The 13,590-nt window shown below is 36.5% G+C and overlaps 1 protein-coding gene across 5 annotated transcripts in view; it reads left to right on the forward strand.

Moving 5' to 3' along the window:
* The window catches only part of SYTL4 (synaptotagmin like 4), a 63,564-nt gene that overhangs the window by 32,091 nt on the left and 17,883 nt on the right, over positions 1-13,590 (forward strand). For 4 of the 5 annotated variants that reach the window (XM_025039040.1, XM_015596208.2, XM_015596206.2 and 1 more), the window contains 4 exons: positions 4,985-5,163; positions 5,411-5,626; positions 5,764-5,873; positions 6,084-6,186. In XM_025039040.1, coding sequence (XP_024894808.1) covers positions 5,054-5,163; positions 5,411-5,626; positions 5,764-5,873; positions 6,084-6,186 — 539 coding nt within the window. In that variant the 5' untranslated portion in view covers positions 4,985-5,053. Of the gene's footprint in view, positions 1-1,498; positions 1,574-4,984; positions 5,164-5,410; positions 5,627-5,763; positions 5,874-6,083; positions 6,187-13,590 lie in introns of all 5 variants that reach the window. The other variant, XM_015596210.2, reaches the window with a different exon arrangement.

Raw genomic sequence — 13,590 nt, forward strand, 5'->3', positions numbered from 1 at the left:
TCTACTGGTGATTTACCCCAAAGACTTGAAAACTCATGTCCATAAAGATATTTGCACACCAATGTTCATAGCAGCATTATTCACAGTGGCCAGGACATGGAAGCAACCAAAGTGTCCTACGATAGATGATTGGCGAAAGAAGCGGTGGTACATATATACAATGGAATATTACTCAGTCATAAGAATAGATGAAATATTGTCATTTGTGACAACATAGATGAACCTCGAGATAATCATGCTAAGCAATATCACCTAGACAGAAAATGTTGAAAATCACATGATATCACTTATATTTGGGATATAAACCTAAAAGCAACAAAGAACAGGACAAACAGAGACTCATAGACATGGCCTATAGACTAGTAGTTACCAGAGGGTAGGGTGTTGGGGAGGGGAGAGGTCGATGGGTTAAAGGGGGTCAAATATGTGATGATAGAAAGAAATCTAACTATGGAAGGTGACCACACAGTGTAAATATATATGTGTATACACACACACACACACACACACACACACACACACACACACACACACACACCCCTTACTGTTAAAGTGCACAACTGAAACTTATTGGATTTCATTAATCAATATCACCATACAAAATAAATAAATTCCTTAGAAAAATAAAAATAAAGAATAGAACTTGGTGAAAAAAGATGTTAATGATAGTTTAGTACTATTATGATTTGTTCTTTGACCTGTGATTCATTAAGAAGTGTCCTAAAATTGCCGAAATGTATTGGGACTGAAAAAATATCTTTTGCTTTTAACTTCATATTTAATTTCTTTGAAGTCAAAGACTGTGGTCTGTATGAGAATGATTTTGTTTTGAAATTACCGAGACTTGCATTATAACATAGTACAATGGTCATTTTGGGTAAAAATGTTCCATATATACTTGAAAAGTATGTGATTCTCCAACTAGATATCATATTCTACAGATGTCCATTAAATTAAGCTTATTTTGTTGTTCACCTTGTCTATAAATTTATTAATTTTCTATCTGCTCATATTAGCAATATAGTCATGTGCCACATAAGGTTTTGTTTAACAACAGACCTCATATATGATGGTAGTATACCATACAGCCTAGATATGTAGTAAGCTTTACCATGTAAGTTTGTGTAAGTACACTCTATGATGTTCAAACAATGATGAAATCACCTAATGATGCATTTCTGAGAATATATCACTGTCGTTAATCGGTACATGACTATAAGTGAAGGTTTGTTAATCTCCCATTTTGACAGTTGATTTTTGAATTTCTCTCTCTAATTGTACTTAGTCTTCCTTTATATATTTAGAGGTGTTTTATGAGTGCATATACATTTATTTCCTCTATGTCATGATCTTCTTTATCCTTTATAATGTCTTTGTCTTGAAGTTTTACTTTTTAGATATTAATATTGCTACCTCAATTGTCTTTTTGTTAACGTTTAGCTGGTGTATCTTTTCCCGTACTTTTTACTTTTAATCTTTCCTTGTCTTTATGTTTTAGGTGTGTTCCTTGTAAAATGGCACATAGCTGAATTTTAAAATTTTATCCACTCTGTTAATCTCTGTATTTTAAAGGGTGAGTTTTGCTCACGTATGCTCCTTATGTTTATTGATATATTGGCACTTGTTTTTACCATATTTCGCTTTCTATTTGTCCCATTTTTTTCCTATGTTTTCTTTTTTCTGCTTGCCTTTAAAATTTTTTACTTATTCTGTTTTCTTCTTACTACTGATTCTGCAAGACCCAACTCAAGTGAGCTGGCTAGTAACAGGGTTAGTGTTGGAAATCACAGCAACCCATTGTTGAAGGTTGGGCTGGAGGTGGGATGTAGCTTTTCTGAAAGGAGTTCGATTTGCATATGAAGAAGGGGATGAGACAGGGAGATGAAGGAGGTCATGGCTGATGGACTCTGAAAATATATATATATATATATATATTCAAGAATGGCCGAAGGGACTGGAGGAGTGGAAAGTGGGAGTGTGAGATGAACGAAGTCTTAAAATAGAACTCGAAGGGATTAGGTAACATAGCTGAACTAAGGGCAAGTAAAAAGATTTATGGGCAACAACAAGGGTCCAGCTGAGTTTGGAGACCAGGAAATTGATGATACCTATTTTATCCAGGAGCCACTGATTTTTTGGCCAGTGCTTCAGCTATAATCACACATAGGAGAATTCAATTCCACAGTGCATTTTCTTGCTCTGTGCAATATTTTATAATTGCTTTGGATAGGATCCTGCCTGATCTGAGCCAGTAGAGCACTAGCTCTAGAATAAGATAGTTTGGGCTTGCATTCCAGCAACTTCACTTACTTAGAGTTTATTCTTGGGCAAATTAACCTAACCTCTCCTGAGTCCTTATTTATAAAATTAGGATAATAATAATACCTCACCCTCTGAGTTTTTGTGAGGATTAAATTGGTTAATATATGTAAAGTACTTGTTGCTTGGAATATAGTAAATTCTCAATAAATGGAATTGTTGGGGTGATGACGACAGTAATGATGGTCAGCAATAGTGGTGGCATATGCAACACTGTGTGCCAAATATTATGTTAGGTGCTGAGCCAGATACATAGAAGAATATCGAAGAAGTCCTTGTTCTCATGGCGAATATATATTCTACTTGCGAATGAGGACTAAGAAGTCTTCCTTAAGACTCTCTAAGAAAGGGCCTATGAAAGAGGGTTAGTTAGCATTGTATAGTTTGATAAAGACCAGGAAATAGCCAAGTCGAGACAATGTTGAGGTTTCAGGTACCTGTATAGCTTTGCTGTGTTGTTTATATTTCTGTTGACCTGTAGGTAATTAGTAAAAAAAAGAATCAAAGCAAAAAGGGCTTGTTTTCTAGTTTCAAGGGAGAGCAGAGAAGGTAAGTATGAACCTCATCTCTTTTCTCATTCTCTCTCTCCTGGGCTCTTTGACTTCCGTGACCACCAAATCTACATTTTCACATATAGTCTCTCTTCTTGAGGTCCAGCCCTGTACCTCCATCTACTTCCTGAGCCCAATTACTTGGATATGTTGTATGCAGTACAAACTCAATAAAACTAAAACAAAACTTGCCTTACTTCTAAACCCATTTCTTCTCTTATAGTCCCTATCTCTGTCAGTACCGTTACTAGCCAGTCAGTTGTTTGACCTAAACATGTGAGGTAGACATCTTTGGCTTCACATTTTTCATCCTCTCCCTCAATCAGTTATTCAACTATGTCAGTTCTGCTTCTTAAACCTATTCTCTGTTCTTTCGTCTTGCTGCCCTGCTTTAGGCCTGCCCTGTAGCAGATTCAGCTAGTATGTGTATTCCAAACATGTGTTCTCAAACATTGTGCTTGGCCCTTTAACATAAATTATTTCATTTTCTTGACAACTTTGTGAGGTAGGCTATTTTGTAGATGAGAAACTAGAGGTATAGTTAGTAAATCTAGGTTGTCTTTTGTCTGGACTATTACAATAATCCCTCTTTCCTTTAAATTGTTTTCTTTGTTGATATTTAAAAGTAAGACATATGTGTAAAAAGTCAGAACTATATAAAAAAGTGTAAGTTGCCCCTCCCAATTCTACTCCCTAAGAGAAACCAGTAATAAGGGTTTTTGTTCTAGACCTTTTTCTTTGCATACACAAATGTATAAATACTTTACCAAAGAAATCATTCAATATTGCCCTGCAACTACTTTTTTTTCACTCAAGAATGTATTTTCATACAGATCTACCACATTTTTAATGGCTGCATAGTATGCTGTTATATGGAAGTATTATTTGGTTTAATGATGCCTCTATTAAAAAACTTTTTTTCCTCTGACAAATAATGTTGCAGTAACCCTTGCATGCACATTTGTGTGAATTATTAGGTAGATTCTTACAAGTGGTATTGCTTTGCTAAGATAATGCATATTTTATAAGTGTCTTGTACTACCAAATTGGACTTCCATCTGTCCTTTCAGTCAGTCTTTCATACATACGTAGAGTGATCTCTGTAAAATGAATTTGATCATGTGATTGCCCAACATCAAAAACAAAGCAACGACATGATGTTTGATGGATTTCTATTGTCTATATAATGAATTTTAAAATTCTTAATTGTTAAGAGTATTTGAGAGTTATAGAATCTGGCGCAGACCTCTCTCTCCTACCATTCACCCCCACCAACATATACTTTTCTATAAGGCAAAATCCACCTATCCCATTAAACTTTCCATATATATAACTCTCTCCCCTCTCTATGCAAGATAGAATTAGTTATTTCCTTCTCTAAGTTCTATAGCACTTAATTTATTATTTCTCTCATAACACTTAGTACATTGTACTGTGTTTATGTATATCTGTCTCCCCTAGCACTCTGTGAATATTTAAGGACAGGAACTGTTTTATTCATCTCTGTATCACCAGCACTTTGCATGATGCCTGTCAGAGTGGGTACTCAACAAATATGCGTATAATGAGTTAAGATGTCCTTGAGGTAGTGTTAGCAATAAGAAATTTGGGAAATAGAATAGTTGGTGGAAGTTTTTCCGTGTAGCAGAAAGCTGACTGAGTCCTGGTCTGTAAAAGAGAAATTGGCCTCAACTGGCAGGAGTCCCCATGTTGTTTTCTCCTCCACGTCAGAGACCAGCTGTCTGATTATTTGTGTTTAATAGACTTAGGACTTCAAAACATTTAAAGTATTGAAAATTGAATGATTGAGGATCTGTTTGGTGGAGGAGGAGTCTGACTCAGCTGTTCTGTGCCCTTTCCCAACAAAGATGCCTATGCTGAAAGACCCAACCGTTTCCCAGGGTCATGAATAAGTTTTTCTTTTTGAAAAATCAAAGCCTCTTTATTTTCAGGGCAAGATTCAGGTGGGAGTAGGAATGGTAAATAGGTCAGATACTTCTATGTTGTTTCTTTAGCCTGGCTAAAGGGGAAAGTGGCCTACTGAAAGGCTCTAGGGCTATTGGCATATTCTGGAGTAAATTATCTGTATGAAATTAGTTCTTACCTTATTTCAGGCAACTCTGGTAGCTCTCCTGGTCTGGTCACTTTGAAGAAAGAAGAGTAGAAGAAACATAGAATAAGTCATGTCGGAGATCCTCGACCTCTCTTTTCTGTCTGAGGTGGAAAGGGATTTGATCCTCAGTGTTCTACAAAGAGATGAGGAGCTCCAGAAAGCAGATGAGAAAAGGATTAGGTAAGAGTCCCAGAAAAAACACTGGTTCCCAGGCCTTTGACCAATGGTATCTGGACTTTTCCTTATACTTTTTATCTGACTTTCAGAGGAACAGTGTATACAGTTTACAACCCATCATTAGGTCAGGTTGGGCTCTGAGATTGTTGCTTTCACAGAACTTACAGTCTTACTGTCTCTACCTCCACAACCCCTCTCCAACCTGTGCAGATCCTGAATCTACTTGTACTTCTCTTTTGGGTCTTGGCAGGCGATTGAAGAATGAGTTACTGGAGATAAAAAGGAAAGGGGCCAAGAGGGGCAGCCAACACTACAGTGATTGGACCTGTGCCCGTTGCCAAGAGAACCTGGGCCGTTTGACTCCTAAGACCAACACTTGTCGGGGTTGTAATCACCTGGTATGCTGGGATTGCCGTATCCAAGAAAGCAATGGTACCTGGAGGTGCAAGGTGTGCATGAAGGAAATGTGAGTGTCGCCTATGGCCAAGTAGAGAGAGAAAATGAGACCCTGGCTCTGGTGAGAATTTCTCCCCTCAGCCTTTGTTGGATGCATAACAAAGGCCGTTCTTTAGCCATCTGTCATTTTCTTTTATTCCTTTTCAGAGAGCTGAAGAAGGCAACTGGAGACTGGTTTTATGACCAGAAGATGAATCGCTTTGCTTACCGCACAGGCAGTGAGATAATCAGGATGTCCCTGCGCCACAAAACTGCAGGTACTGGACCTTTCTGGAGGTGGTTCCTTGAGGTGTTTGAACTCACTGATAGAACCTCTGGTGTGGAACCCTCACGTATTCTTGCCTCTATGGGCTCAATCTGTTTGTGGGAAATATAAGGAATGTATTGCCATCCCTTCTGCAAGTGTGATGTGTTTCCCTTTTCTCCCTCATCACCACCACTCTGCCATGCATTTGTTTGTTTTGAAGTGAATAAAAGAGAGACAGTGGGACAGTCCTGCCTTCATCAGTCACAGATGGGTGACATCTGGCCAGGAAGAAAGATCATTCAGGAGCAACAGAAGGCATCAAGGTAAGAACCACACAATCATTTAAAGAAATGCTACACATCATTTTAATTCTATTATGTTTTACTTCTGTTTATAAAATAATAGGTGTTCATAATAGGAAACACATATTCATTATTAAAAATTTAACCAGTATAGGAAACAGTAAAGAAAGCAACAGAGCATCCAAATTCCTACTACCCCAGTATTCACATTATGTGAAAATTATTTCAGTTATCTTTTGTGAAAATATAGAGATGGAGAGATGAGTGAATAATAATATATTAAATTAAAAGCATTCTGTTTAATTTTGCTTGGATTTAGCAGAATAAAACACTGAAATACACAGTTGAAGAATTGAGAATCTTCAGACAAATATTTACCATAAGAGGTATTAATCATTAATACCCCTCTAAGCTTAAGAAAAAAGTATTATGAAAACATCGAGCAGATAGTCACTTTTTTCTAATGTCTTTTTGTTAAGAACCGTTTCGAGATACAATTCACATACCATAAAATTCAACCCATTTGTGGTGTACAATGCAGTGTTTTTTAGTATATTCACAGAATTGTACAACCATCACCTCCATTGATTTTAAGAGTTTTCATCACCTTGAAAAGAAACCCTGTACCCTTTAGCTATCACTCACCCCAACCTCCATCTCCTTCTGTATCCCTAAGCAATCACTGTTCTACTTTCTATTTCTATATGTTTGCCTATTCTGGACATTTTACTTAAATGGAATCATAAGATGTGGTCCTTCTTACTGTCTTCTCTCACTTAACATAATGTTTTAAAGGTTTATCCATGTGGTAGCATGTATCAGCTTTTCATTTCTTTTTATTTCCAAATAATATTTCATTATGTGTAGATATCACATTTGTTTATCCATTTTCTCTGTCCGTGGACATTTGGGTTGTTTCCACTTTGGGGTTCTTATGAGCAATGCTGTTATAAACATTCATTATGAATTTTTGTTTGGACTTAAGTTTTAATTTCTCTTAGGTAGATAGATGCCTAGGAGTAGAGTTGCTGGGTCAAACAATCATTTAGTCATTTTTAAATCTACCCGTTTCAATATTAAACATTATCCGTGGACTCTGCTATGAAAGGAGATTAGATTTCTTACACTTCCAACTTTTTCCCTTACTCCCAATTTTTATTACTCAAATTATTTTTACTTTGTCAGGACTTATGTCATTTGCATTGTTATGCTGTCAGATCATCTGCCTGTTATATCTATTTGTTTAGTTTTAGTTCATATTTAAAAGAATTGTATGCTTAACTGGCGTACCATGGTTCTCTGTATTTATGAATTCTTTGATTTATTTCTTAATTGTCTGGATTTTATTATTGAGAAGTTCCTTCAAGAAGGGCTCACAGGTGCTATTTTTATTTCATTCTTTCATGTTGAGAATGTCTGCCTAGTGCCTTTATACTTGAACAGTATCTTGGCTAGATATTATATTCTTGGGTCACACTTTCTTTCCTTCAGAATGTTGTAGAGATTAGTCTATTATCTTCTGCCACTGAATGTAACTGTGAAGTTATCTGAGTCTAGCTAGCCTCTCGTTTTTCTCCCTTACAGGTAACTGTGTGTGTGTGTGTGTGTGTGTGTGTGTGTGTGTGTGTGTGTGTGTTGTGTGTGTGTGTGTGTGTCTGGATATGTCTGACAAATACTTTGTCTTTTTCTTGAAGTTTAGTAACTTAACAAGGATATGTCTCAGTGGTGTATCATTTTCCCTAATATGTGGTGTACCCTGGATGAGTTGTTTTTTCATTGCTGGAAATTTTTTCTGTACTGTATACTCTGAACTCTTTTTCTTTTTTATTAGTTGAGTTCTCCACCCCAGGGACATTGAAATATTTATTCTCCATTTCTGTCCTTTTCTTTTACTATTAAATTCAGAAGAAAAAGAGAAAGATGAAAGCAATTAACAATTAGCCCAACACTTTCTTCTGTGCTCTTACTTTGATTTTCATTCATTTTCTTTGTTCCCTCCTTCCCCGCTCCCTTTCCTTTTTGCTGTATATAATTTACAGCAAATATATTTGAATGAATTATCTTGTTTAGGTTTTAGTTTGTTCTTTGCTCTTAATCTTCCTTTTCCTCTAATTTTGTTGCTTTATCATCCTGTATTTGAATTCTTACATTTTATCTAATCTATATTCTTATCAAATTCCTGTGCAGTGTAAAGGCTGCTTATTTTCCTAGGGTTATATTCTACTCCAGAATGAGTTATTTGTTCATTTTTCAAGTTGTTTCTATTTTTCCCTACCCCATGCCATATTTACATATCTACCAGACCATTTGTTTTTATTTTATTCATGTTTAACATCTGAAGGTTTGCCTGTATCTTTTGTTTGCTCTGATCTAGTGTGTGTGAATTCTTGACAGTCTTCTCATCTCGACTTGAAACAATTTAGCTTTCCCTCCTGCACCTAAGTACACTTCAGTTTAAGGATAGAATATTGCTTTCTACATACTTCTTTTTTTGTAGCCCTGCAAAGGGGCAAAAGGCAACTTTGGGGTCCTGGGTTTTGGTGTCCTAAAATTCTCTTATGTCTCAGCTCACTTAATTCAGCTCTGGATGTATCCTCTAGTTCATACCAGTGCCCTGAGAGATGATATACCCCAGCTGTCTTGTCTGCCTCTGTTGGGGTCCCCAAGGGTTACCTGGGACTACACATTTTGAGTACTTTGTTTTCCTTGACATCCCAGGACTGCCTACTCACTCACTTAGTCTTCATATCTCCACATTGGAAGGAGTTTTGCTGAGCTAAATCTCTTCTGATTTCATAGCCATGTTTTTTGTTTTTTAACTTTATGGCTTGAGGCTTTACTCCTTTCCTTATTTGGTTGCTGCTGGTGAATTTTAGGCTTGTTATTTCTGTTTTTTTTTTTTTTCTAAGTTTCCCTCAGCCAAAGACAAATAACTTTATCATGTTTTATATGACTGTTGAGAAGCAACATAGAAGTATATAACATGAGTAACCACACTGCTTCTGCCCCAGACAATTATTGTAAATAGTTGTTAATAGTTTTGGTGTATGGACTACCAGACGATCTAAATGTACATATGTGGGTTGGATTCTTAAATGTTTAACTTATTTTTTTAAAGGATTATACTACATGCACGTTAAGTGAAAAAAGTGAAGGAGAAAGAACTTTAAAAACTCAATAATACAGATAATCCAATAGAAGATGGGCAAAAGATTTGAACAGACAATATACAGATGTGAAATACGCACATGAAAAGACGTGCGACATCATTAGTCACTTCAGAAACACAAATTAACATCACTAAAAGGTAGTACTGTATACCCACTAGGATGGCTAAAATTAAAAAGACTGGCCATACCAATTGTTTGTGAAGAGGTAGAGCAACTGGAATTCTTATGTGCTGCTAGTGGGATTGTACAGCGGTGGAGTCATTTTGAAAAGAACAGTTTAGTAGTATCTTAACAAGTTAAATATGTGTCCACCTTGTGATTCAGGCATTCCATTCCTAAGTATTTACTCAAGAGAAGTGAAAGCATATGTCCATACAAAGTCTTGTACATGAATGCTCATAGCAGCTTTATTTATAATAGCCAAAAACCTAGAAACGATCTACATGTCTATAAACAGGTGAAGGGATAAATTCGGGTTTGTTTATACAGTGGAATACTACTAAGCAATGAAAAGGAGTGGACTACTGATACATGCAACAACATGGATGATCAAAATAATCATGCTGAGTGAAAGAAGCCAAACCAAAAAAAAGACGACATACTCTATGATTCTGTTTGTGTAAAATCCTAGAAAATGCAAACTAAATTTTAGTGACAGAAGCTGGATAGATTATGAAGTACAAGGAAAGTTTTGGTAGTGATAAGGTGTTCACTAACTTAATTGTAAAGGTTTCATGAGTGTATACATAGGTCAAAACTTATCAAATTGCACACTTGCCCATCCGTGTAAGTTATGTTTTCGTAAGTTATAACTCAAGGTGTAAAAGGAAAAAAAAAAACAGAAAAATATAATATCAGTATTTTTCCATGTCACACTAAGGGTGCACCTTATTCTTTTTGCTATCTGTATAGTGTTTCCTTGTATTTATGTACAGCAATTCCTTAAATAATGTTGTTTTGTTCAATGTCATTTTGCTATAATGTTGATGAGAAAAAATTGATTCTCAACCAGCGCCACTGTGTGGCATTTGCACATTCTCCCCATGTCTGCGTAGATTTTCTCTGGGTACTCTGGTTTCCTCCCACGTCCCAAACCTATGCATGTCAGGTTAATTGGCTAACATTAGTGTTTGTGTCTAAATCATTCCAGTGTGAGTGAGTGTGTGCGTGTGTGTGAGTGCACCTGTGATGGAAGGACATCCTGTCCAGGGTGGGTTTCTGCCTTGCACCCTGAGCTGCCAGGACAGGATTCAGCCACCTGTGACCCTGAACTGGAGTAAATGGGTTGGAAAGTAATGACCTAACTTGTTTTTATTAATCTTTCTTAAATGTATATATATAGCTCACATTTATTTCATTGTTTAAAATTAGAAGTGTTTTGGGTCTCTATTTAGAAGTTTGGTGATGTTTTTGTGATCAGAAATATGCTGTAGGAACTTAACTCTTGTTTATATCAATTGGCCTGTGGTAAAGTTGGTTTCATTATATGTCATTTCACTTTAAGTCACAATTTCCAAGAACAATCGATGACCTGAAGTGAGAACTTACCGTACTGTGATTTTATCCACACAGCCGTGGGTGGGTGACTCCTATGTTCTAGGTGATGAGGCCCCCTTTTTCCTTTGTGGATAAGAATAAGAATGGCTTTTATTTCCTGAACCTGATTAACATATCTGACATCATCAGTCAGAATGTAATATCTGAAATCTACTGCTTCTGGCTGTCTATAACCTCTTGCCTTTTTGGACCCAGAAACCTCTTATTTATCTTAAACATAAAAACAGATTAAGTGGTTATAAATGATCTTTTTCATAGAATTATGGAGCCTCAGAGATAATCTAATTCAATCCCCTTATTTTTACAGAAAAGAAGGCGGGATAAATGATTTACCTGAGATCATACAGATAATTAGAGCCCAGGACTCCCATCTCTTAGTTTATTATTTACTGCACAGATGTCGAATAATTGCCTTTTTGCCCTAGGGTTGTTTATATCAGCTCTGGATCAGTACGTATTGATCTTTAGGAAAAAATACAGGCAGGAAACACTCTCCATGGGACATTGTTAAACTAGCTCTCTAGAGGAATGGTTCCATTTTGGGTTCTTTATTCTTTGGAGCAAAGGGGGAAAATAATGATTCTGAAGTAAAAATGAAATCAAGCTCCCTGTTGTGTCTTGGACTATAAAGCTAACACATCTCTTAAGAAATGACCTCTGTTTTACCTCTTGCATGCTCTAGGATTTTAAGCCCTACTGTTTGTTTTCATAGAGCCATCTCAAACATCATGTGATAACTTGGAAAGTTTATTCTTTACTGCCTAAGATATCATAGATTTTTGTTACTTCAGTCTTTGTTCATTTATTAATTAATTCATTTGTTAACAAATATCTATGAATGCCTACTATTTGCCAGGCACTGTTTTAGGCAGTGGGACACACTAGTGAATACTATTGGAGGACACAGACAATAAATAATCAAATAAATATATTGTATATCAGATGTTGACAAGTGCTATGGAGAAAATGAAGTAGACTAAAGGTATGGGGGTGGGGGAGCCAGGAAAGCATGTATATGTACATATGCTGGTTTATTTAGGATAGCCAGGGAAAAATCTTAATAATAAAGTGACATTTGAGCAAAGACATGAAGCAAATGAGGGAGCAAAACCCTGAGAGTATGTGAGGGAAAAGCATTCTAGGCAGAGAAAGCAGCAGATATAAAAGACCCTAAGGTGAGTTTGTGTTTGGCATGTTTGAGTAATCTGGATCTGAGTGAGAAAGGAGGTAGTGGTAGGAGATGAAGACAGAGATGGGGGGAGGGAAAGCATTCTCATGTGAGAATTTATTGGCCCTTGGAAAGACTCTGAGTTTTACTCTGAGTGAGAAGGAGGACTCTGAGTGACATGATACAATTTTTTTAAATTGAGGTAAAATTCACATAATATAGAATTAATTATTTTCCATTTTTAAAGTATATAATTTAGTGGTTTTTAGTACTTTCAGAATGCTGTGCAACCATGACCACTATCTAATTTCAGAATATTCTCATTACTCTCAAAAGATAACTGGTACCCATTAAACAATCACTTCCTATTTCTCCCAGCCCCTAATCTGCTTTCTGTCTCTATGGATTTGCCTATTCTGGATATTTAATATAAATGGAAGCTTATAAAATGTGGCCATTTGTATCTGGCTTCTTCACTTTGCATAATGTTTTCAAGGTTCATTCATGTTGTGGCATATATCAGAACTTCTTTCCTTTTTATTGTCAGTACTATTTCATTGTATGCATAAACCACATTTAGTTTATTTATTCATCTGCTGATAGACATTTGGATTGTTTTCACCTGTTGGCTAATGTGAATAATGTTGTTATGAACATTTGTGTACAAGGTTTTACGTGTCTATGTTTTCAGTTCTCTTGAGTATATATATACCTAGGAGCGGGATTGCTGGGTCATATGGTAATTCTATATTGGAGTCATATTTCAAAAGCTCATTTTGGCCCTCGTGTTGAGATCATATTGCCTGGGGAAAATGGCAGAAGAAGGGTTTAGTTAGGAGGCTTTTGCAACCATCCTGGAGCTAGATGATGGTGATCTGGACAAAAGTAATGGCAGTGGGAGGGGGTGGAAACTGGTCAGATTCTAGCTATACATTGAGGATAGAGTCAAGAAGATTTTTTAACACATTGGATTTGTATTGTGGGAAAATTATGGGCATGAAGGATGATTCTTAAGATTGTTGACCTGAGAAATGAAAGGAGAGAGTTGCCATTTGGTGAAATTGAGGGAAGAGCAGGTTTGGGGGAAAATTAGACCTTTGATTTTGGGCTTGCTGTGTTTGGGACATCCAAGCAGAGATGTCAAGTAGGTTCTTGGAAATATAAGTCTGGAATTTTAGTGAGAGATCAACTTAGGAGTTATTAGTTTGTAGAGAATACATAAAGCCATGAGACTAGATATGATCATTGAGGAATAATTCCAGATAGTGAAAAGAAGCAGTCCAAGGAATAAGCCTGGGTACAATCCAAAGATTAGAGGACTAGGAGATGAAGAAAGACCAGAAAAGGAGACTGAGAAGGAGCAGCCAGTGAAGTCAGAGGACCAGGAGAGTTTGGTGTTCTGGAAGTCAAGTGAAATTACTCAAGGTACTTGAGGAAGAATGATTTTGTTTCCTTTTCTTGCTGCTCTCACAAATTCCTTGAGGGAAAGGGCCCAGGAATTGTGTCCTTCACATTAGAGATGAGATCATC

The sequence above is a fragment of the Pteropus alecto genome, unplaced genomic scaffold, assembly GCF_000325575.1.
Source record: "Pteropus alecto unplaced genomic scaffold, ASM32557v1 scaffold179, whole genome shotgun sequence".
NCBI lineage: Eukaryota > Metazoa > Chordata > Mammalia > Chiroptera > Pteropodidae > Pteropus > Pteropus alecto.